The sequence below is a fragment of the Pelobates fuscus genome, chromosome 3 (genome assembly GCF_036172605.1).
Source record: "Pelobates fuscus isolate aPelFus1 chromosome 3, aPelFus1.pri, whole genome shotgun sequence".
Taxonomy (NCBI): Eukaryota; Metazoa; Chordata; class Amphibia; order Anura; family Pelobatidae; genus Pelobates; species Pelobates fuscus.
Genome location: NC_086319.1, coordinates 243,315,357 through 243,337,773, shown reverse-complemented (window position 1 = coordinate 243,337,773; position 22,417 = coordinate 243,315,357). Strand labels below are relative to the sequence as shown.

Sequence of the window (22,417 nt, the reverse complement as noted above, 5' to 3'; positions counted from 1 at the left end):
CTGATATAGTGTGGAGGGGTGATATAGTGTGGTATAGTGTGGGGCAAAGGGGGTGATATAGTGTGGAGAGCATAATATAATGTAGATGAGAGGGTGATATAGTGGGGAGCAGGGAAGGGTGATATAGTGCGGAGGGGGTTGTCCTGTCAAAAATACCCTTTTTTAATTATTATTTTCTAATCCTTTCCTTGTTGGTCCGGTGGGCAGCCTTCCCTGGTCGTCCAGTGGTCTGTCTATCCGGTCTGCAGAGCGCAGACCACATGGTAAGTGTCTCGCAATCTCGTCGGAGCATTGCCGTGGTAACCCGCGGCAACGCTCTGATTGGCTGAAGATCGTAAGACACTTCAGTCTGCAGCTCTGCACCCGGCGGAGCTGCAGACTACCTGTAGTGCTGGCTCTCTCTCAGGGCAGACTGAGGGAAGGGCCTCGCACCCGCCTGTGTAATGGGCAAGCCGCCGGGCTCCCTTCCTATGTCCTCGCTGACATGTTAGTCTGCCCTAAAGTGATTTAGATGCCCATGAGGCCTCAATCAGTACGAGGCCTTAGGCGGCCGCCTAATTCACCTAAGTAGAGATCTGCCTCTGCTGGGCCGCAAATATATTCACTGTGGGCCGCAAGTTTGACCTATAACATGTTATGCTTTTTTCATGTGATTCCCTCATTATATTAAAGATGTACCAACTCACATCACAGTCCAGATCAATCTAGGGCATACCTTGTATTGGGCGAATTATTAATTCACTTCCTGCTGACTGAAAGGTGCAAAGGGCAGAGCTCATAACAATGGCTGATGGGGCTAAGATGGAGACCTGTAGTGTGATCAGTGTTACATTGGCTAATTTCTACAACCATTAGTGTAACAGTAAGGTAATCAATTTATTTTAGCAGCTACTTATTAGTGGCCTATATTTGTCTTCACTCGCTACCATTTTAGTTAGAACATTATAAATTAGGCCAGACATGAATCGAACTGGACAGCCCAGCATTTCAAAGCTCCGATTCTTGCTGGTACAGGGTACAGGTATTCCACCTGTTGGTTCATGGTTCACAAATAACTGATAGAACTGGTTAAGTGATTAGCAGACCATAACATGTCTGAATTGTCTGGCAGCAAATAAACTATTTCTTTAAAGTGAACCTGTAAGGAAGATAATCATTTATATCTGAAAATGCTCCCATATACATTGCATACTCCATATTTCACAAAGATACATAATGTAATCAATGTCAAATATAAAGATTTACTCACCTCTACTCTGTTCAAGCACCGCTTTGTGGGTGTTACTCTTCATGTAGCACCAACCTCCAGATTATCCTCAGCTCTACCTCCGTTCTTTGCTTGGGGGAAGGGCAAATCTCCTCAGTGACATCAGCATGCTGGTATCGGAACAGAAAGGCATTAAGCCACTCCACTCGATACTCCATAGCCAGCGGTAAAAGTGCTGGCCGTGTAGTTTCCACAGCAACTGCAGTGCATATGCTGTGGTTTCTATACTTGGGATATACAAGCTACAGGTATCCTTTAAGACCAACAAACTGTTGCTCTTATGAGCGGTGGATGCTAATGGTTATCGTTAATAATAAAAAAAAAGGTACTGGTCATTTCTCTGGCATTCAAAAGGTCAGACAAATGAAATAAAGATTGGAATGAACTGACAGCTATTTGGGTTCCTGGGCATACTTAGGTCCCGGGCCGTTTGAAGACCAATATGTGTATTAGATAAATAATAAATAAATATAACTTTCATATAATGTACTAGTTTAGTCATGTGTACTTTTTATGAATGCAAGTATGAATCTGAGCATTAAAAATCTGTGTAAATTGACTTTTTTGGCATATTGTGCCTGTGAATGCATGTATATTTATAGCATGTCAATATATGTGAATTCAAGGATGTGTTTGAGTGTAGTGAAAATGTGTGTGAATAGAGGGATGAATTTTGGCTACTGCAAGATATTATTGCAGACTTTATTTATATGTAATTTCAAATTATTATTGTATATGTCAAAGTTTTGTTGTACTTGTGTAATGCAGACGTGTGAATCCCAATGAATATTTTGTGTAGTGCCAGTGAGTATAAAATGCACGAGAATTTTTGCTTGTAGCATACATGTACGTAGGGCAGGCAATGTTCTATTAGAATGTAGAAAACATGTGTGAATAAAGGATTTATTTATAGAGAATTATGGCATGTGAATGCAGGGGTGTTCTACTATGGATTTTTGGCTTCTGAATGCAGGATTGAAGTGTTTGTCAGCGTCAGTGTGTATGTAGGAGTGTATTTGTATGTAGTGCTTGTGTCTGTAAAATATAAAATTCTTTAGTGTGGTAGAAGCTGTGTGCACAATAGAAGTGTATTGTTGGCTAGTCTGTGTATAGATGCAAGGAATGGATTGTGTGTTTGTGAATTTTACCAGTCAGTATCAGTATGTGACTGTAGAAATCTATATGTGAGGAGTGTCAGTGTATTTGTGAATGCTAAAGTTTATGCATTTAGAACATCAGTCTGTGCAAACACAGGAGCAGTGTGTCACCATGTGCGTGACTGCAGCTGTGTGTTTGTATGTTATTTTTTCTTTTGAATGTAATTTTTATTCAGCATATGATTCTGACTCTCTCGCTTTCCTAATGTGTAATCTATCTCTAGTCTCGTTTGTCTCTATCACCGTTTATTGATCTCTGCATCACCCTTCTAGTGATCCTCCATCTTACCCATTTCTGTTTCCCTTATTCTCCCCAATTGTGCCTCTGCCCCTAATCCCTACATGTGTACAGTGTGTGTTTACATTAAACAGCCTGCAGGGACAGGCTATAGACACCAGAACCACTACATTAAGCTGCAGTGATTCTGGGGACTATAGTGTCCCTTTAATGTGAGGTAATTTAGAGATTAGTGTCACTAATAATATACTAGATTGCCTACTTACAGCCAGATGAGGATGATGATGGGCTCTGGCTGCAGTTTGGCTCCACTGTTCTGGTGTAGAACAGGCTCTTGGGCGGCTGTTTGTAACTGTGGTCACAAAAGTCAATTTTCTGAGGGAACGTGAAGCAGGTCCATTTTTTGGGGCCCCTTGCAAAGCTCAAGGTTTGGCCTGACGGGGGTGTGCCCATAAGGCCCACCCATAAGTCCACCTTCACGTTCCACCCATGAGTTCACTCACAGGGAGTGGAGTGTGTAGGGGATGTTTTACGTGTTGGTGTAGAGGATCTAAAGTGTGTTCTTATGGAATGTAGTGTATAGGGATACGAGTTTGTGTAGGTGATGCAGTGTGTGTGTGTAGTTGATGCAGTGTATTTGTGTAAGGGATAGAAAGCAGTGTGTTGTGTGTTTCTAGTGGTCTCTCCTCCCCCCTCCCTCTGTGCAGGGCCGGTGCTTGGATTTTTAGGTACATAGGCGAAGATGCATTTTTCCGCCCCCCCCAAAAAAACCATCTTCACCTATGTGCCTCTTAACCAGCCCCTCTCCCCTCCCCGACCAATAGTGGTCCCTTCCCTGCCCCTTAGTGTTCTTCTCCCCTCCCCCCTCTTGTCCCTGTCTCTTGGTGTTTTTCTCCCATTCCCTCCCTGCACCCCACACCCCGTTAGTGGTTACACTCCCCTTCCTGGTGTGCCTTCTACCTCTATTGTTGCATTGCCTAACGGAGCAGATCCCCTAAAGGAGCTTCAGTTTTCTGTACCCGGCCGAACTGACAGGGAGTGCTCTCTCTGTGAGCACCTCCTGTCAGTCTGGCCAGGTACAGGAAACAGAAGCTCATGTACCGCGCTCCGCTCCGCTACACTCTGTACACACTGACAGTCACACACTCAATGACAAACACACAGACGTCACTGACAGACACAGACTCATTGACACTCATTGACAGACACACGGATAGTCACACACATACTCAATGACAAACATACTCTCACTGATTTGACAGACACACACTCATACACTGACAAACACACTCATCATACACTGACAGACACACTCCTAAACTCACATGCACACACACAGACGCACTCACTCACACACGCTGTCACTCATAGATGCACGCTGTCACTCACAGACGCACACTCTGTCACTCACAGACGCACACGCTGTCACTCACAGACACACACGCTGTCACTCACAGACACACACACAGACACTCACAGACACACACACTGTCACTCACACACACTGTCACTCACAGACACAGACACTCACAGACACACACACTGTCACTCACAGACACACACACTGTCACTCACACTCACAGACACACACACTGTCAATCACAGACACACACACAGACACTCACAGACACACATCACATACATTCACTAATTATTTTAATAAATATACATTTTCCACCCAGCCTCCTTACCTGGAGAGCTGGTGTGGATGATGCATCCTTCCCTGGGGTCCTGCTGAGCGGCGTGCGGCTGTGCTGTGCGGAGATCAGACGCGGCGAGGGAGCTCTAATCTCACCGCTCTGCTCCCTTGCACGCTGTCTGCTGATATCACGGGAGCCGGAATATGACGTCATATTTCGGCTCCCGCAGTAATCAGCAGACAGCGCGCAAGGGAGCAGAGCGGTGAGATTAGAGCTCCCTCGCCGCGTCTGATCTCCGCACAGCACAGCCGCGCCGGGGGCCGAGATGGTGGCTGGCAGGAGGGAGAGCTTCCCTCCTGCCGGTCACTGAAATTTTGCGCCCCCAGAGCCCGTGCGCCCTAAGGCGGCCGCCTGTGCCGCCTTATGGACGCGCCGGCCCTGCCTCTGTGGTCTCTCCTCCATCCCCCCTCTTTCCCTTTGTGGTCTCTCCTCACCCCCCACCCCAACCCTAGTGGTCTCTCCTACACCCCCCTCCCATAGAGGTCTCTCCCCCCCCACCTCAGTGGTCTTTTCTCCCCCCCTCCCGTTCTCCTCACCCCCCTCCCCTACCTCTGTTGTAGCATGACCGAGCTCCCTCCTGACAGTCCCTCAGTGTAGCGCGGCCGAGCTCTGCTTTGGTTTGCGGTACAGGAGCTTCTGCAGCATGAGAGGGGCTGGCGTTTCTTGCGGCACCCCTTGCTAAGGGGCGCCCGAGCCGGCCCTGACAATGTCTCACCACATTACCACACACGTCTCTTCCTCAGTGTCCCATCATCCTAAATGTGCATTTGCTCTATCTCCACATGTAACATCACCCCATTTCATCCCGTTTATCACCACCGAAATGTAACATCAACCCTCATATCTCTGTCACATTTTAACCTGTGTCTACCCATAGCCCCACATATCTTTACCCCATTTCAAACCTATTTGTGCCCACAACCCACAATTTGCCTTACTATACACTCCAGGCTGCTTGAAGTGAAATCTCTCTCCTGGCTGCTGCTCCTATCGGAAGAGGCTTTATGGACACTCTTCATGTGTGGAATGTGACATCCTTTCCCCTCTTCTTGTCCTACAAAGAACTCCCACACTACAGCACCCCGTGAGAGTGAAGAGACATGTAAGCTCATTGAGCAGGGCCCTCAATCCCTCTGTTCCTGTTTGTCCAACTCGTCTGGTTACAAATATGTGTCTGTTAGTCCACCCATTGTACAGCGCTGCAGAACTTGTTGGCACTTTATAAATATTATTAATAATAATAACAACACATGTGCTGCCAGAAGGTGGGAGAAAGTGATAGTGCAATAGGTTGCAGGGCGACACCATCAGCGGCACGCAACTATCACCAGAATAAAGGGAAGAAGGAGGCACAATAACTACTACATGAACAGTAGTGGTTATGGTGCTTGGAATGTTCATTTAAAAATGTATAATGCATTTTATGACTAAATTACTCACTAAAAAGGTCAAACAAACTAACAAACCAAACGGTATAAAGGTTCTAAAAGCATTCTAATCCTTACTGCAAGTAATTGTATGGAAAATCCACAATCCATTTTTATTGGTAAAGAGAGTCGACATTGCCATATGTAGAGTGTTCTAACCACCAGTGGATCTTGCATTTCTCAGAATAAGCCTTATGTCATGTCTCTCTCTCTTCACAGTACAAACTTACTGATGGTTTTCTGTAACGTTTAATAGATTAAAATTGGTTTGGAAGACTTGCTGAACATCTGGCTTTCTTGCAAAATCAACAGCTTTGAATCCATGTGAGTCGCACGAGTCAGTGATTCCAAACTGCAGGAGAAGGTGGACACACTGGGCATGCTGTCCCACAGAGGCCAGGTGAAGAGCTTGGAAGAAAAATATAATAAGAAGTGTGAGAAAGTTATTAGCCGTGCACTGGCGAGATGGATAAATATCACTTATTTATTTCTATATTGTGGGTTGAGAGAGGAATCTTGATTATTTTTTTTTTGTTGTTGTTGCAATTTCTCATTCCAGTTTGACATATGACAACTTTTGGTTGTCAAGGAGGTCTACATTTGATACTGGCAACATAAAGGAAAGCTTGTTTCTGCATGTGTGGGCGTGGCCTATCCTGTAGCAAGGCAGATGGAGAGGTCAGTGACCTTAAAGAGTCTAAAACATTGGTGTAGAACCAGCTGAAGGAAGTTATTGCAGATGCAAGACAGAGAGACTTGAAAAGCACAAGGAACATCTATGCCACTTGGATTGTCCCAGCTTCTCTGCACTCAGTGTCCTTTTCTGAAAAGTGGAGCAAATATGAAAAAGTGGAGGAGTCAACAATGGAATGTTTCTGGTTCCATTGGTTTCTATGTTAATCGTCCCACTTTCAGAACGTGGACCACTTTGATAAATCTCCCCCACTGTTTCTATTTTTAATCCATTCTCTATGCTGAGTGCAAGGTGCAAATGGCAGAGCTAGATATAGCAGTATGGATTGGTACATTTAATGTCATTCCTCAAACCTCACAAACACTATTTCATAAAAATAGGGGACAAATAAACAATTTTATTAAACACAGAAAGAGACAGTATCCTTGTAAGCACTGCAATATACTGTGGATTGTATTTTATAATTGTTGTATCTGATCATTTAACGTGAGACATGTAAAGAGCTCATATGTTAGCAGAGAGAAACTGAGAATGGTTAAAGAACTAATCAATTTAATAGGTTCTTACCAGATCGTTTGTCTAGATCAATATAGTGTAGGTCAGCACCGAGAGACAGTAGAGTTGAGATTGTTTCAGCATGTCCTTCCTATAACATCATTAAGAACACAGACATACAATCACTAAAAGACTCACATGATGAGATTTTGTTAGCATTAGAGTCAGAGATGGCTCTTTTGCCGCCCCCACTCATGCAGACTAAGACACACGCTGACTCAAGTATAAACACACACTGATCCACACACACATACAGACACACACTGACCCATGCAGACACACACACACACACACACACACACACATACATACACTCTCTTACCCATGCAGACACACACTGACCCATACAAACACAGACACTGACCCATGCAGACACACAACGACCCATACAGACACATAATGACCTATACAGACACACAATAACCCATACAGACACACAACGACCCATACAGACACATAATGACCTATACAGACACACAATAACCCATACAGACACACAACGACCCATACAGACACATAATGACCTATACAGACACACAATAACCCATACAGAAACACAACGACCCATACAGACACATAATGACCTATACAGACACACATTGACCCATGCAGACACACAATGACCTATACAGACACACACAATGACCCATACAGACACACGCTGACCCATACACACACACATATGCTGTTTACATTTGTACCTAGTAATACCTCTAGCGATATTTACTCTGATGTGTACTAGAAGTGCTTCCTAGTCCAGTGCTGCACAGTACGCAACAATCATGTTCAGTGTCTCCACGCTCTGCATGGAGGCGGTGATATTTACATAGCTACCTAGTAATACCTGTAATGGCAGTTGCTCAGATGGCCATTAAAGTGCAGCATAGTGTGCATCACCAACATTCAGCATTTCTGCGTCCTGCACAGAGGCGCTAAACCTTCCCCATAGAGATGCATTGATTCAATGCACCTCTATAAGGAGATGCTGATTGGCGCAGCATCTTGCAGCGCATGTGCAATAGCCTGACAATGCTTTCCCATGGGGCAGGACCAGTTGGGGCGAGACCGGCAGGGCATGGTAAGAGCTGGAGTGGATCCTTTTCCAGGGGTCCAGAGTGGCTGATCTTGGATTCCTGTCAGTTTAATGATTCTGGGGCCAGAGTGATGTCATATTCTGGCTCCTGGCATCACCACACGGCGCGAGAAGAAACAGAGCAAAAGGAGCTCGAAGATTACAGCTCTTTGCCGCTGCCTCCATTCTGCAGCCACTGAACGGGCTGACAAACTTACAGGCGACAGGACAAAATGTCTAGCTGCCATTGCAACCTGGGATTTATTGCATCCTTATGTACTGGATAAGTGTATGTAGTGGATGTAGCGTGTTTTTGTTTAGCGGATGCAATGTCAGTGTTTGTGTAGTGAATGCAGTGTCTGTGTTTGTGTAGTGGATTCATTGTCTGTGTTTGTGTAGTGGATGCAGTCTGTGTAGTAGATGCAGTGTCTGTGTAGTGCAAGTAGTCTGTGTTTCTAGTGTTGAATAAGTGAAATGTGAGGGGTGAGCAGTTTTTAAAATGCATAATTATATTTATTCCCCCCTCTCTCACTTTCACCTGTGGGTAGGGATGGGGGATACTAGATTCATTGGTGATCAGGTGGCACAGCAGGTGTATTGTTAAGAGGGGACCCTCTTATTTCCACCTCCAGCAGCATCAAGTCTTCCATGGCAACGCTCTCATGGTTTGCAAGAGGAGAGGATCGGATGCTGCTGGAGGTGGAAAATTAGACTCCTTCATTAAACAAGGCAACAGGGGTTCAGAGAACTTTTGGTTTACAAATGAAAATCTATTGAAAATAATGCCTCGGTTTACAATTATTTTTCGCACTACGAAGCAAGTTTCCCCAGGATGCATTGCGCCTGGGAGGTTTATAGCGCCGCCCCCTGTGCATGCTGGAGACTGTGGGTAGCACGTGGAGTCGAGTGTGGAGGTGTTTTTGCATCGACTTTTGGAGCCATTCTGGAAATTTTTTGCAGCGGTTTTGGGACTTTTTGGAACTTTTTTGATGCATTTCTCAAGCGGTGGAAAGGTAGGGAGCTGAGCTTCGTCGTTTGCATGCCTTTTACTGTGTGTTCTGCATTGTCGGTTGGTTTCCATGCCAGCTCATTTTTACTTTTTTTCTGACCTCCGGAACGGATTAATTGGTTTTCCATGCATTCCTATGGGAAACCACGTTTCGGTTTATGAATTTTTCGCAATAAGAAAAGTCCCGGAGGACACATTAAATTCGTAAACCGAGGTACCACTGTATATGCAAATAGGCGGCCCGAGCTCTTTTCAGCTTATTTGTTAAAGTGTACAGAGGTGGCAAAATGCCGCTTGGCCCCACTGGGACCTATACATGGTCCGGACCTGGTAAGCATTTAAGAGACCTCCTGGGTACCCATGGAAGCTTCCGCCATGGACGCCAGTGTCAGAAAATAATCAGTGCATTAGAAAACTCATAGTTAACCTAAGGAAAGGCTAATAACCTATTACAAACAGTGACTTTAAGGGGTTAGCGGTTATTGTACACATAACTTATGCTTGTTTTAAAAGCATACAATTCTATATATTGCATTGGCAGAATTGCCAGCAAATGTATATGTTTTTAAATATTCCTAATAAAAGTCTCTCTTCCGAACTGTCATTTGGTCGTTGGCACCAGTATAGCTTCTATGCAGAGGACTGAGTGACAGGAGAGAAGCAGGAAAACACCTGTTCTCATGCTTTCTTTGAGTGCAGCAACAGCGCAACTGCTGTACCTCATGTGACTATTCAACCAGTGAGTGCGTCTCTCACTCTGCTGGGGAAATATAGGGACGGTGTCACTGATGTGACTGCATTCTGATTCAGAAGTGCTTCAATTCCATGAATCTGAATTGCTACTCCTACTCCTGAAACAAACGAAACAAAACAAACAACCAACAACCCAACCAAATAAACAAGCAAGACCTTTCTCACTCCAACCACTTGCAATATTGCCTGCTTCAATCTTGCTAAGGCTTATCACAGATGAAGTGCACATGCAAACAGTAAGCCTTGTATACAAACCAACTGGTTTTTCAATATGAAATAAAGATTAGGGAACTGCGCTCACTAAAAAAAAAAAATAGGTTTAAGTTCTACAATCAGGCAGCATAGGCATACAAATGAAACAGGTCATATCATAGACTGCGCTTTTTGTTTAAAAAAATTATAATTATATATATATATATATATATATATATATATATATATAAAAGAAACAGGCTTGCTATGCATGACTAGACAGTGAGTGGATATGATGCTAGTTGACAGTAAGAAAGGCTTTCCAGACATTCACGATATAAAGACATAGTAAGGTAAAGCATAAAGCATAGGTAGGAGTTATGGAAAACTGAGAAGATCTTAGTATAAAATGCTAATATTAAAGTTGGGGATGTAATGCCACGGATACTCATCACTAAATAGATTTGGGAGTAGAAATATAGGAATCCCTGCACTATGAACAGAAAGAACTGTGTTATAGTAGATTCACTAAAGATTCATCCCACACCACATACAGGCCACACTATGCAGTCCAGCACTATTACAGGTATGATTATCTTGCTCGCCCCTCTGTGGAAAAGTAGCTGGGCCTCAGGCATGTGAGTTGAAGTAAGGCTCCTGTGCCAGGATTCTTCACACCCCAAAGCCCAGACCTCACAGGGTTCCGTCGCTGTGTGTCCATGGACCCTTATTCTCCTCTTGGCAGGGTCTCTGGCCCGAGGGATCTTCCAAGATCGGAGACCAGGTCAGGATAGATGTGCTCTCTTGGTGTTGGGAAGGCTGTAAAGCGGTAGCCATTTTGGCATGCTATGTCGTCACTTGTTCTGCGAGGGATTACACGTTAGTGAAGAGGTGAGTTTCCCCAGTGGAAACCGGGATATCCCCTATCAGTTCAAAAAGGAGGGTTGCGAGGCTGCAATAGGAATGTTGTTGGAAGCCTGCCCCATGTTGGGAGATTGGCTGCCTCCCCCAGTGTCATGGCTCACCAGACGCCACGTGGATTTCGTCCTGGGAGTGGAGGATGCACCAAGCCCTCCTCCTGGCCGCCAGCTTATACCACAGCACTTCAGAGACATGCCATGAGTGCAAGGTGCACCGCACTCTGTCTCCGCCTGCCGGACCCTGCAGCCACTCCATGTGGGTTGCGACATGCAGGGGAAGGCAGGCATGCCCTGTCTGCCCTTATGCCTACCTCTCCTCCTGAGGGCATGTTGGGTGATATGTGCTGTGTGTTCCCTTAGGCTGACAAAGCTCTGGGGAATCCAGCTCAGCAAGCATGGAAGCAGCATGGAGGTTCGCATCCCGCCCACATAGGAAGGTGTATACACATACTCACCCAGAGGAGCCTTTCAAATATATAGGCCCTGAGACCCCTCCTTGCGGGAATGCTCCTATTACCTCTCCCCTATTTAAACACAGAACCCCCTAGGTTCTGTGCTCAGTTCTTTTGTTTTCTCCTTAGAGTACAGAGCCAGATTCTGTCTGAAGTTATCTGATTACCCTCACCTGCCTGGATTTCCTAAATTAACCCCTGCTTGCCTGGACTGTGGCCATACTCCTTGCTTCCTGGATTTCCTAAATTAACCCCTGCTTGCCTGGACTCTGGCCATACCCTGACCTTCCTGGATTTCCTGAAGCAACCCTATTCTTGCTTGGGTTAACGCCAGCAACTCTGTTCCTGCCATGGGTTAACGCCAGCAACCCTGTTCCTGCCATGGGTTTACACCAGCAACCCTGTTCCTGCCATGGGTTTACGCCAGCAACCCTCTTCTGTCCCTTGGTTAATGCCTGCAACCCTGTCCCTGCCATGGATTTACGCCAGCAACCCTGTTCCTGCCATGGGTTTACACCAGCAACCCTGTTCCTGCCACGGGTTTACGCCAACAACCCTGTTCCTGCCATGGGTTTACGCCAGCAACCCTGTTCCTGCCATGGGTTAACGCCAGCAACCCTGTTCCTGCCATGGGTTTACACCAGCAACCCTGTTCCTGCCATGGGTTAACGCCAGCAACCCTGTTCCTGCCATGGGTTTACACCAGCAACCCTGTTCCTGCCATGGGTTAACGCCAGCAACCCTCTTCTGTCCCTTGGTTAATGCCTGCAACCCTGTCTCTGCCATGGATTTACGCCAGCAACCCTGTTCCTGCCATGGGTTTACACCAGCAACCCTGTTCCTGCCATGGGTTTACGCCAGCAACCCTGTTCCTGCCATGGGTTTACGCCAGCAACCCTGTTCCTGCCATGGGTTTATGCCAGCAACCCTGTTCCTGCCATGGGTTTACACCAGCAACCCTGTTCCTGCCATGGGTTTACGCCAGCAACCCTGTTCCTGCCATGGGTTTGCGCCAGCAACCCTGTTCCTGCCATGGGTTTACGCCAGCAACCCTGTTCCTGCCATGGGTTTACACCAGCAACCCTGTTCCTGCCATGGGTTTACACCAGCAACCCTGTTCCTGCCATGGGTTAACGCCAGCAACCCTGTTCCTGCCATGGGTTTACACCAGCAACCCTGTTCCTGCCATGGGTTAACGCCAGCAACCCTCTTCTGTCCCTTGGTTAATGCCTGCAACCCTGTCCCTGCCATGGATTTACGCCAGCAACCCTGTTCCTGCCATGGGTTTACACCAGCAACCCTGTTCCTGCCATGGGTTAACGCCCGCAACCCTGTTCCTGCCATGGGTTAACAAAAGCAATCCTGTTCCTGCCATGGGTTTACACCAGCAACCCTGTTCCTGCCATGGGTTAACGCCAGCAACCCTGTTCCTGCCATGGGTTTACACCAGCAACCCTGTTCCTGCCATGGGTTAACGCCAGCAACCCTCTTCTGTCCCTTGGTTAATGCCTGCAACCCTGTCCCTGCCATGGATTTACGCCAGCAACCCTGTTCCTGCCATGGGTTTACACCAGCAACCCTGTTCCTGCCATGGGTTTACGCCAGCAACCCTGTTCCTGCCATGGGTTTATGCCAGCAACCCTGTTCCTGCCATGGGTTTACACCAGCAACCCTGTTCCTGCCATGGGTTTACGCCAGCAACCCTGTTCCTGCCATGGGTTTACGCCAGCAACCCTGTTCCTGCCATGGGTTTACACCAGCAACCCTGTTCCTGCCATGGGTTTACACCAGCAACCCTGTTCCTGCCACGGGTTTACGCCAACAACCCTGTTCCTGCCATGGGTTTACGCCAGCAACCCTGTTCCTGCCATGGGTTAACGCCAGCAACCCTGTTCCTGCCATGGGTTTACACCAGCAACCCTGTTCCTGCCATGGGTTAACGCCAGCAACCCTGTTCCTGCCATGGGTTTACACCAGCAACCCTGTTCCTGCCATGGGTTAACGCCAGCAACCCTGTTCCTGCCATGGGTTAACGCCAGCAACCCTCTTCTGTCCCTTGGTTAATGCCTGCAACCCTGTCCCTGCCATGGATTTACGCCAGCAACCCTGTTCCTGCCATGGGTTTACACCAGCAACCCTGTTCCTGCCATGGGTTAACGCCCGCAACCCTGTTCCTGCCATGGGTTAACAAAAGCAATCCTGTTCCTGCCATGGGTTTACACCAGCAACCCTGTTCCTGCCATGGGTTAACGCCAGCAACCCTGTTCCTGCCATGGGTTTACACCAGCAACCCTGTTCCTGCCATGGGTTAACGCCAGCAACCCTCTTCTGTCCCTTGGTTAATGCCTGCAACCCTGTCCCTGCCATGGATTTACGCCAGCAACCCTGTTCCTGCCATGGGTTTACACCAGCAACCCTGTTCCTGCCATGGGTTTATGCCAGCAACCCTGTTCCTGCCATGGGTTTACACCAGCAACCCTGTTCCTGCCATGGGTTTACGCCAGCAACCCTGTTCCTGCCATGGGTTTACGCCAGCAACCCTGTTCCTGCCATGGGTTTACACCAGCAACCCTGTTCCTGCCATGGGTTTACACCAGCAACCCTGTTCCTGCCACGGGTTTACGCCAACAACCCTGTTCCTGCCATGGGTTTACGCCAGCAACCCTGTTCCTGCCATGGGTTAACGCCAGCAACCCTGTTCCTGCCATGGGTTTACACCAGCAACCCTGTTCCTGCCATGGGTTAACGCCAGCAACCCTGTTCCTGCCATGGGTTTACACCAGCAACCCTGTTCCTGCCATGGGTTAACGCCAGCAACCCTCTTCTGTCCCTTGGTTAATGCCTGCAACCCTGTCCCTGCCATGGATTTACGCCAGCAACCCTGTTCCTGCCATGGGTTTACACCAGCAACTCTGTTCCTGCCATGGGTTTACGCCAGCAACCCTGTTCCTGCCATGGGTTTATGCCAGCAACCCTGTTCCTGCCATGGGTTTACACCAGCAACCCTGTTCCTGCCATGGGTTTACGCCAGCAACCCTGTTCCTGCCATGGGTTTACGCCAGCAACCCTGTTCCTGCCATGGGTTTACACCAGCAACCCTGTTCCTGCCATGGGTTTACACCAGCAACCCTGTTCCTGCCATGGGTTTACGCCAGCAACCCTGTTCCTGCCATGGGTTAACGCCAGCAACCCTGTTCCTGCCATGGGTTTACACCAGCAACCCTGTTCCTGCCATGGGTTAACGCCAGCAACCCTGTTCCTGCCATGGGTTTACACCAGCAACCCTGTTCCTGCCATGGGTTAACGCCAGCAACCCTCTTCTGTCCCTTGGTTAATGCCTGCAACCCTGTCCCTGCCATGGATTTACGCCAGCAACCCTGTTCCTGCCATGGGTTTACACCAGCAACCCTGTTCCTGCCATGGGTTAACGCCAGCAACCCTGTTCCTGCCATGGGTTTACACCAGCAACCCTGTTCCTGCCATGGGTTTACACCAACAACCCTGTTCCTGCCATGGGTTTACGCCAGCAACCCTGTTCCTGCCATGGGTTTACGCCAGCAACCCTGTTCCTGCCATGGGTTTACACCAGCAACCCTGTTCCTGCCATGGGTTTACACCAGCAACCCTGTTCCTGCCATGGGTTAACGCCAGCAACCCTCTTCTGTCCCTTGGTTAATGCCTGCAACCCTGTCCCTGCCATGGATTTACGCCAGCAACCCTGTTCCTGCCATGGGTTTACACCAGCAACCCTGTTCCTGCCATGGGTTTACGCCAGCAACCCTGTTCCTGCCATGGGTTTATGCCAGCAACCCTGTTCCTGCCATGGGTTTACACCAGCAACCCTGTTCCTGCCATGGATTTACGCCAGCAACCCTGTCCCTGCCATGGGTTTACACCAGCAACCCTGTTCCTGCCATGGGTTTACACCAGCAACCCTGTTCCTGCCACGGGTTTACGCCAGCAACCCTGTTCCTGCCATGGGTTTACGCCAGCAACCCTGTTCCTGCCATGGGTTAACGCCAGCAACCCTGTTCCTGCCATGGGTTTACACCAGCAACCCTGTTCCTGCCATGGGTTAACGCCAGCAACCCTGTTCCTGCCATGGGTTTACACCAGCAACCCTGTTCCTGCCATGGGTTTACACCAGCAACCCTGTTCCTGCCATGGGTTAACGCCAGCAACCCTGTTCCTGCCATGGGTTTACACCAGCAACCCTGTTCCTGCCATGGGTTAACGCCAGCAACCCTGTTCCTGCCATGGGTTAACGCCAGCAACCCTCTTCTGTCCCTTGGTTAATGCCTGCAACCCTGTCCCTGCCATGGATTTACGCCAGCAACCCTGTTCCTGCCATGGGTTTACACCAGCAACCCTGTTCCTGCCATGGGTTAACGCCCGCAACCCTGTTCCTGCCATGGGTTAACAAAAGCAATCCTGTTCCTGCCATGGGTTTACACCAGCAACCCTGTTCCTGCCATGGGTTAACGCCAGCAACCCTGTTCCTGCCATGGGTTTACACCAGCAACCCTGTTCCTGCCATGGGTTAACGCCAGCAACCCTGTTCCTGCCATGGGTTTACACCAGCAACCCTGTTCCTGCCATGGGTTTACGCCAGCAACCCTGTTCCTGCCATGGGTTTATGCCAGCAACCCTGTTCCTGCCATGGGTTTACACCAGCAACCCTGTTCCTGCCATGGGTTTACGCCAGCAACCCTGTTCCTGCCATGGGTTTACGCCAGCAACCCTGTTCCTGCCATGGGTTTACACCAGCAACCCTGTTCCTGCCATGGGTTTACACCAGCAACCCTGTTCCTGCCACGGGTTTACGCCAACAACCCTCTTCCTGCCATGGGTTAACGCCAACAACCCTGTTCCTGCCATGGGTTTACACCAGCAACCCTGTTCCTGCCACGGGTTTACGCCAGCAACCCTGTTCCTGCCATGGGTTAACGCCAGCAACCCTGTTCCTGCCATGGGTTTACACCAGCAACCCTGTTCCTGCCATGGGTTAACGCCAGCAACCCTCTTCTGTCCCTTGGTTAATGCCTGCAACCCTGTCCCTGCCATGGATTTACGCCAGCAACCCTGTTCCTGCCATGGGTTTACACCAGCAACCCTGTTCCTGCCATGGGTTTATGCCAGCAACCCTGTTCCTGCCATGGGTTTACACCAGCAACCCTGTTCCTGCCATGGGTTTACGCCAGCAACCCTGTTCCTGCCATGGGTTTACGCCAGCAACCCTGTTCCTGCCATGGGTTTACACCAGCAACCCTGTTCCTGCCATGGGTTTACACCAGCAACCCTGTTCCTGCCATGGGTTTACGCCAGCAACCCTGTTCCTGCCATGGGTTAACGCCAGCAACCCTGTTCCTGCCATGGGTTTACACCAGCAACCCTGTTCCTGCCATGGGTTAACGCCAGCAACCCTGTTCCTGCCATGGGTTTACACCAGCAACCCTGTTCCTGCCATGGGTTAACGCCAGCAACCCTCTTCTGTCCCCTGGTTAATGCCTGCAACCCTGTCCCTGCCATGGATTTACGCCAGCAACCCTGTTCCTGCCATGGGTTTACACCAGCAACCCTGTTCCTGCCATGGGTTAACGCCAGCAACCCTGTTCCTGCCATGGGTTTACACCAGCAACCCTGTTCCTGCCATGGGTTTACACCAGCAACCCTGTTCCTGCCACGGGTTTACGCCAACAACCCTGTTCCTGCCATGGGTTTACGCCAGCAACCCTGTTCCTGCCATGGGTTAACGCCAGCAACCCTGTTCCTGCCATGGGTTTACACCAGCAACCCTGTTACTGCCATGGGTTTACACCAGCAACCCTGTTCCTGCCATGGGTTAACGCCAGCAACCCTCTTCTGTCCCTTGGTTAATGCCTGCAACCCTGTCCCTGCCATGGATTTACGCCAGCAACCCTGTTCCTGCCATGGGTTTACACCAGCAACCCTGTTCCTGCCATGGGTTTACGCCAGCAACCCTGTTCCTGCCATGGGTTTATGCCAGCAACCCTGTTCCTGCCATGGGTTTACACCAGCAACCCTGTTCCTGCCATGGGTTTACGCCAGCAACCCTGTTCCTGCCATGGGTTTACGCCAGCAACCCTGTTGCTGCCATGGGTTTACGCCAGCAACCCTGTTCCTGCCATGGGTTTACACCAGCAACCCTGTTCCTGCCATGGGTTTACATCAGCAACCCTGTTCCTGCCATGGGTTGACGCCAACAACCCTGTTCCTGCCATGGGTTTACGCCAGCAACCCTGTTCCTGCCATGGGTTAACGCCAGCAACCCTGTTCCTGCCATGGGTTTACACCAGCAACCCTGTTCCTGCCATGGGTTAACGCCAGCAACCCTGTTCCTGCCATGGGTTTACACCAGCAACCCTGTTCCTGCCATGGGTTAACGCCAGCAACCCTCTTCTGTCCCTTGGTTAATGCCTGCAACCCTGTCCCTGCCATGGATTTACGCCAGCAACCCTGTTCCTGCCATGGGTTTACACCAGCAACCCTGTTCCTGCCATGGGTTAACGCCCGCAACCCTGTTCCTGCCATGGGTTAACGAAAGCAATCCTGTTCCTGCCATGGGTTAACGCCTGCTACCCTGTTCCAGTCTTGGTTAAAATTCCTGCAATCCTGCTGCAACTTCATTAAAGCCTTTCATCATTTGCCCAGTGCTGAAACTCTGGTAAAATACTTTTTTTTACCTTAAGGACTTTTATTTCGAATGAAGATGTTGCCCTATTTTCCGCTTCTATTTTGCATTGGGACTTTTTCATTATACGTATTTGCTTTATATTAAGTATCTTAAATTTAAAGACTGTGTCTGTCTAAATCTCTGCATACTGAGCAGGGGTCAAGTCCTGGGGAATAAAGTGTGGGAACTCACTCGAGTTCCACCCTCACCCCACCACCAGAAAAAAACAAAACTTGCATGCATATATAAACACGTACACACACACTCACAGACACACACACAGACTCACAGACACACAGGTACACACACACACATACACTCAGACACACACACAGACTCACAGACACACAGGTACACACACACACATACACTCAGACACACACACGCACTCACAGACACACACGCACACACTCCCAGACACATACACACACACTCCCAGACACACACACACTCCCAGACACATACACACACACACTCCCAGACACATACACACACACACTCCCAGACACATACACACACACTCACAGACACATACACACACACTCACAGACACATACACACACACTCACAGACACACACACTCACAGACACACACACTCACAGACACATACACACTCACAGACACATACACACACACACTCCCAGACACTCACACACTCCCAGACACATACACACTCCCAGACACACACACACACACACACACACACACACTCCCAGACACACACACTCCCAGACACACACACTCACAGACACATACACTCACAGACACATACACACACACACTCCCAGACACATACACACTCCCAGACACATACACACACACACTCCCAGACACATACACACACACTCCCAGACACATACACACACACACACACTCCCAGACACATACACACACACACACACTCCCAGACACATACACACACACACACTCCCAGACACACAAACTCCCAGACACATACACACTCCCAGACATACACACACACACACTCCCAGACACACACACACACACACTCACAGACACACACACACACAAACATACACACATACACTCACAGACACATACACACACAGATACATACACACTCCCAGACATACACAAACACACACTCCCAGACACACACTCACACACACACACACTCTCATACACTCCCAGACACATACACACACACACACTCACAGACACATACACACTCCCAGACACATACACACTCACAGACACACACACTCCCAGACACACACACATACACACTCCCAGACACACACACATACACTCACAGACACACACACATACACACACTCCCAGACACACATACACACTCCCAGACACACACACACACACACTCACAGACACAAACACACACTCACAGACACAAACACACACTCACAGACACACACACATACACTCACAGACACACACACATACACTCACAGACACACACACATACACTCACAGACACACACACATACACTCACAGACACACACAAAAATTATTTGTATTTTTTTTTTTTTAAATTTTAAAATGTCCACCCAGCCTCCCTACCTGGAGAGCTGGCGTGGACCTGTCCCTGGGGTCCAGTGGGGCTTCAGTGCGGCCGGCTCTTGTCTCTCTCTCTCAGACGCAGCGAGGGAGCTGTGTCCTCTCTGCTCCCTCTCGCCGCGCGGGCTGTCTGCTGATGCCGGGAGCCGGAAATGACGTCATATTCCGGCTCCCTGCATCAGCAAACGGCGCGGCGAGAGGGAGCAGAGAGGACACAGCTCCCTCGCCGCGTCTGACAGAGAGAGACAAGAGCCGGCCGGGGAGGTCCATCAGGTGGCCATTAGGCCACCTCTTGGGCCCCCCATGACAGGGGGGACATTTGGGGGCGGCAAATGCGAGGACCTGCAGGACCATAAACGGGAACGGCGTTCCTGCACTAAAAAAAGTGCAGGAACGCCGTTCCCACGCGTTCCTGCAGGACTCGAGCCCTGATACTGAGCCCATTCACCCTAAACCCGTGACACCCAAGCACTAGGCCGCAAACCAAGCTAGGCCTCATAGTCAGGCGTCATGAAGGCTCAGTTTTATGGGTCAACTCAGGTATCTGCTTGTTCCTGTTTGGAGCTAGTATGGATACAAGTCGTGGAAAGCTGCATTCAGAACAGGTTTGGGCAAGATAGGCTTATGTGGAGCTCTAATGTGCCAGAGCCATCACAGAGGACATCAGGCCATCTTGGCTGTCAGGCCCCAAGCCCACCTACGTCACAGTACCCCAAACTTGGTGGGTCCAACAATACTTTTTAAAGCTGCTATAAGAATGTACATCAAAGTAGTTACAACCAAAATACCAGATGGCATGGAATCCACACATAATGTTTAACATTCTAAATCATCTACAGAAAATAACAGACCTTTGCTGCATAATGAAGTGCACTCAGCTGGGCTGAAGTAGCTTTTTCATTCACATCAACTCCAAGTTCTGATACTAGGTATCGAATAGACTGGTTCTGGCCTGTGACTGCTGCCAGGTGCAAGGCTTGGGCGCCCATGGCATCCACAGCTGTATGACAAACCTAAGATCGGGGCAAAAAAGGATTGATGTAAAAGATACATTTTTATTGAGTTTATTTAGCACATTGTAGTGGTTGAGCTACAATATAAAGCAGTGTTTAGTAACATATATCTTAATAAGTGGTTTGGTGTATAGATCCTAAATTCTCTATTTTTTTAGCTTGCCTTTTTGCATAGTGTCTTTAGTTTCGAGGTAAGAATTTCTAAAGTAAATGCACTGTGCTGTAAAATCTGATTAAAAACAAAACCATTTTTTTAAGGAAGCTGTGTGAATCACAACCAGGGGAGGTGTGATTATTGCTGCATAGACAGAAACAAAAATGATTTAACTCCTAAATGGCAGAGTATTGAACAATGAGAAGTCAGGAGCATGATTTATACACCAAAACTGCATCATTATAGGGACACTCCGAGCACCAATACAGTTTTAATGCATTTGATAGATTTTGGCCTCATTAATATGCAGTATTTTTTGCATACTCCATTCTTTGTAGTTCTTGCACACCAAAAAAAAAAATATATGTTTTGCAGAATTCTGCACCATAAGCCCCCCTCTGTAGCCACACACCTCATGCCAGAAAGACTTCGTTATCAAATGTACGCACATAGTCTCAGCCCCAACAGCACTGAGTGAGCAGCTTTAAATTCACAGCCTGGCTGCAGGCAGACACTGAAACTATGAACAGGTAGCGATAAGATACTGTTATTTGCCCCCTGGGTGTCCTATCTTTTTAATGCAGGTTGTTTTGTTGTTCAGAACATACAGTGCGGACAATGGCTCTTTTTCGGGATTGAAGGTATGAGGCTAGAGGCAGGCTTATGGTGCAGCATTCTGCAAAACATTTATTTATTTCACGCAAACACTATAAAGATTTGAGCATGAAAAGTAGTATTGGTGCCCGATTAGTCCCTTTAAACTCAAGTTTTTTTTGGCGCTTAGAGTACCCCTTTAAGTTTATCAGCAGAATGCAATATGATAAAGTACGACTAAGATTACATTTTTCCAGTAACCTGCACTCCATTAATGCCTGGTTCAAAATTAAAAAGGTGACAGCAGTCCAGCAGTCCAGCAGTCCTTGAGATAGTTAAATTAAACTTTTTTTTAAATTAAGCTTTGAAGAGGAAGATATGCTGTGCAGTAGTTGGTCAGATAACCGAACATTGTCTGCTCAGCCAAATCTAAAAGTGAATAAAAAAAAAAAGATAAGGTGCGGAGCGTGCCTAACCATCATGGAGATCAGTCGCTCTTTTTGAGAGCTACTCACTTGATCCTGACTCCCAATTTGAGGACCACCTGTCTTTGGAATTAAACAGGGTGTCCATCTTCCCAAGCAGTTCCAGTGAGGTCTACCACACCGTCGGACGAGAGAGAGGGTTGTTCCCCCACTATTATTGAACTCTTGTAGACGCACTCCATGGACCTCTAACCCCCCAACCCCTTGGACCAGTGGGGGTTATCCTGGTCCCCACCAGCCTGCACCTGAAGCTTTATTCCAAAGATGGCTTTGGCTCTCTCAGCCAATGAACAAAGGCCAATACAGCTGGGAAAGTCCAGCATGGCTTATGCAGCAAACTTGGAGGCGGTTGGAAGAGATTTTCAACTGCTTCCAGGGCGGTAATGAAAATGCAAAACAACAGCTCAGTCCCGACGCCTGGTGTGTGGCTTGAGAAGCGGCGGCTAGGAGGTGAGTGGAACACCCTCAGGCACAGCCTCGGCAAAGAAGCCAGTTACTCTACA

At 48.4% G+C, this 22,417-nt stretch overlaps 1 protein-coding gene across 1 annotated transcript in view; it reads right to left on the bottom strand.

Moving 5' to 3' along the window:
* Positions 1-5,876: 5,876 nt before the first annotated feature.
* ANKRD16 (ankyrin repeat domain 16) overlaps positions 5,877-22,417 on the bottom strand; it is a 56,762-nt gene continuing 40,221 nt past the window's right edge. The window contains exons 5-7 of the mRNA XM_063448288.1: positions 20,520-20,681; positions 7,051-7,129; positions 5,877-6,197 (exon numbers count right to left, since the gene is read on the bottom strand). Coding sequence (XP_063304358.1) covers positions 6,016-6,197; positions 7,051-7,129; positions 20,520-20,681 — 423 coding nt within the window. The 3' untranslated portion in view covers positions 5,877-6,015. The remainder of the gene's footprint in view (positions 6,198-7,050; positions 7,130-20,519; positions 20,682-22,417) is intronic.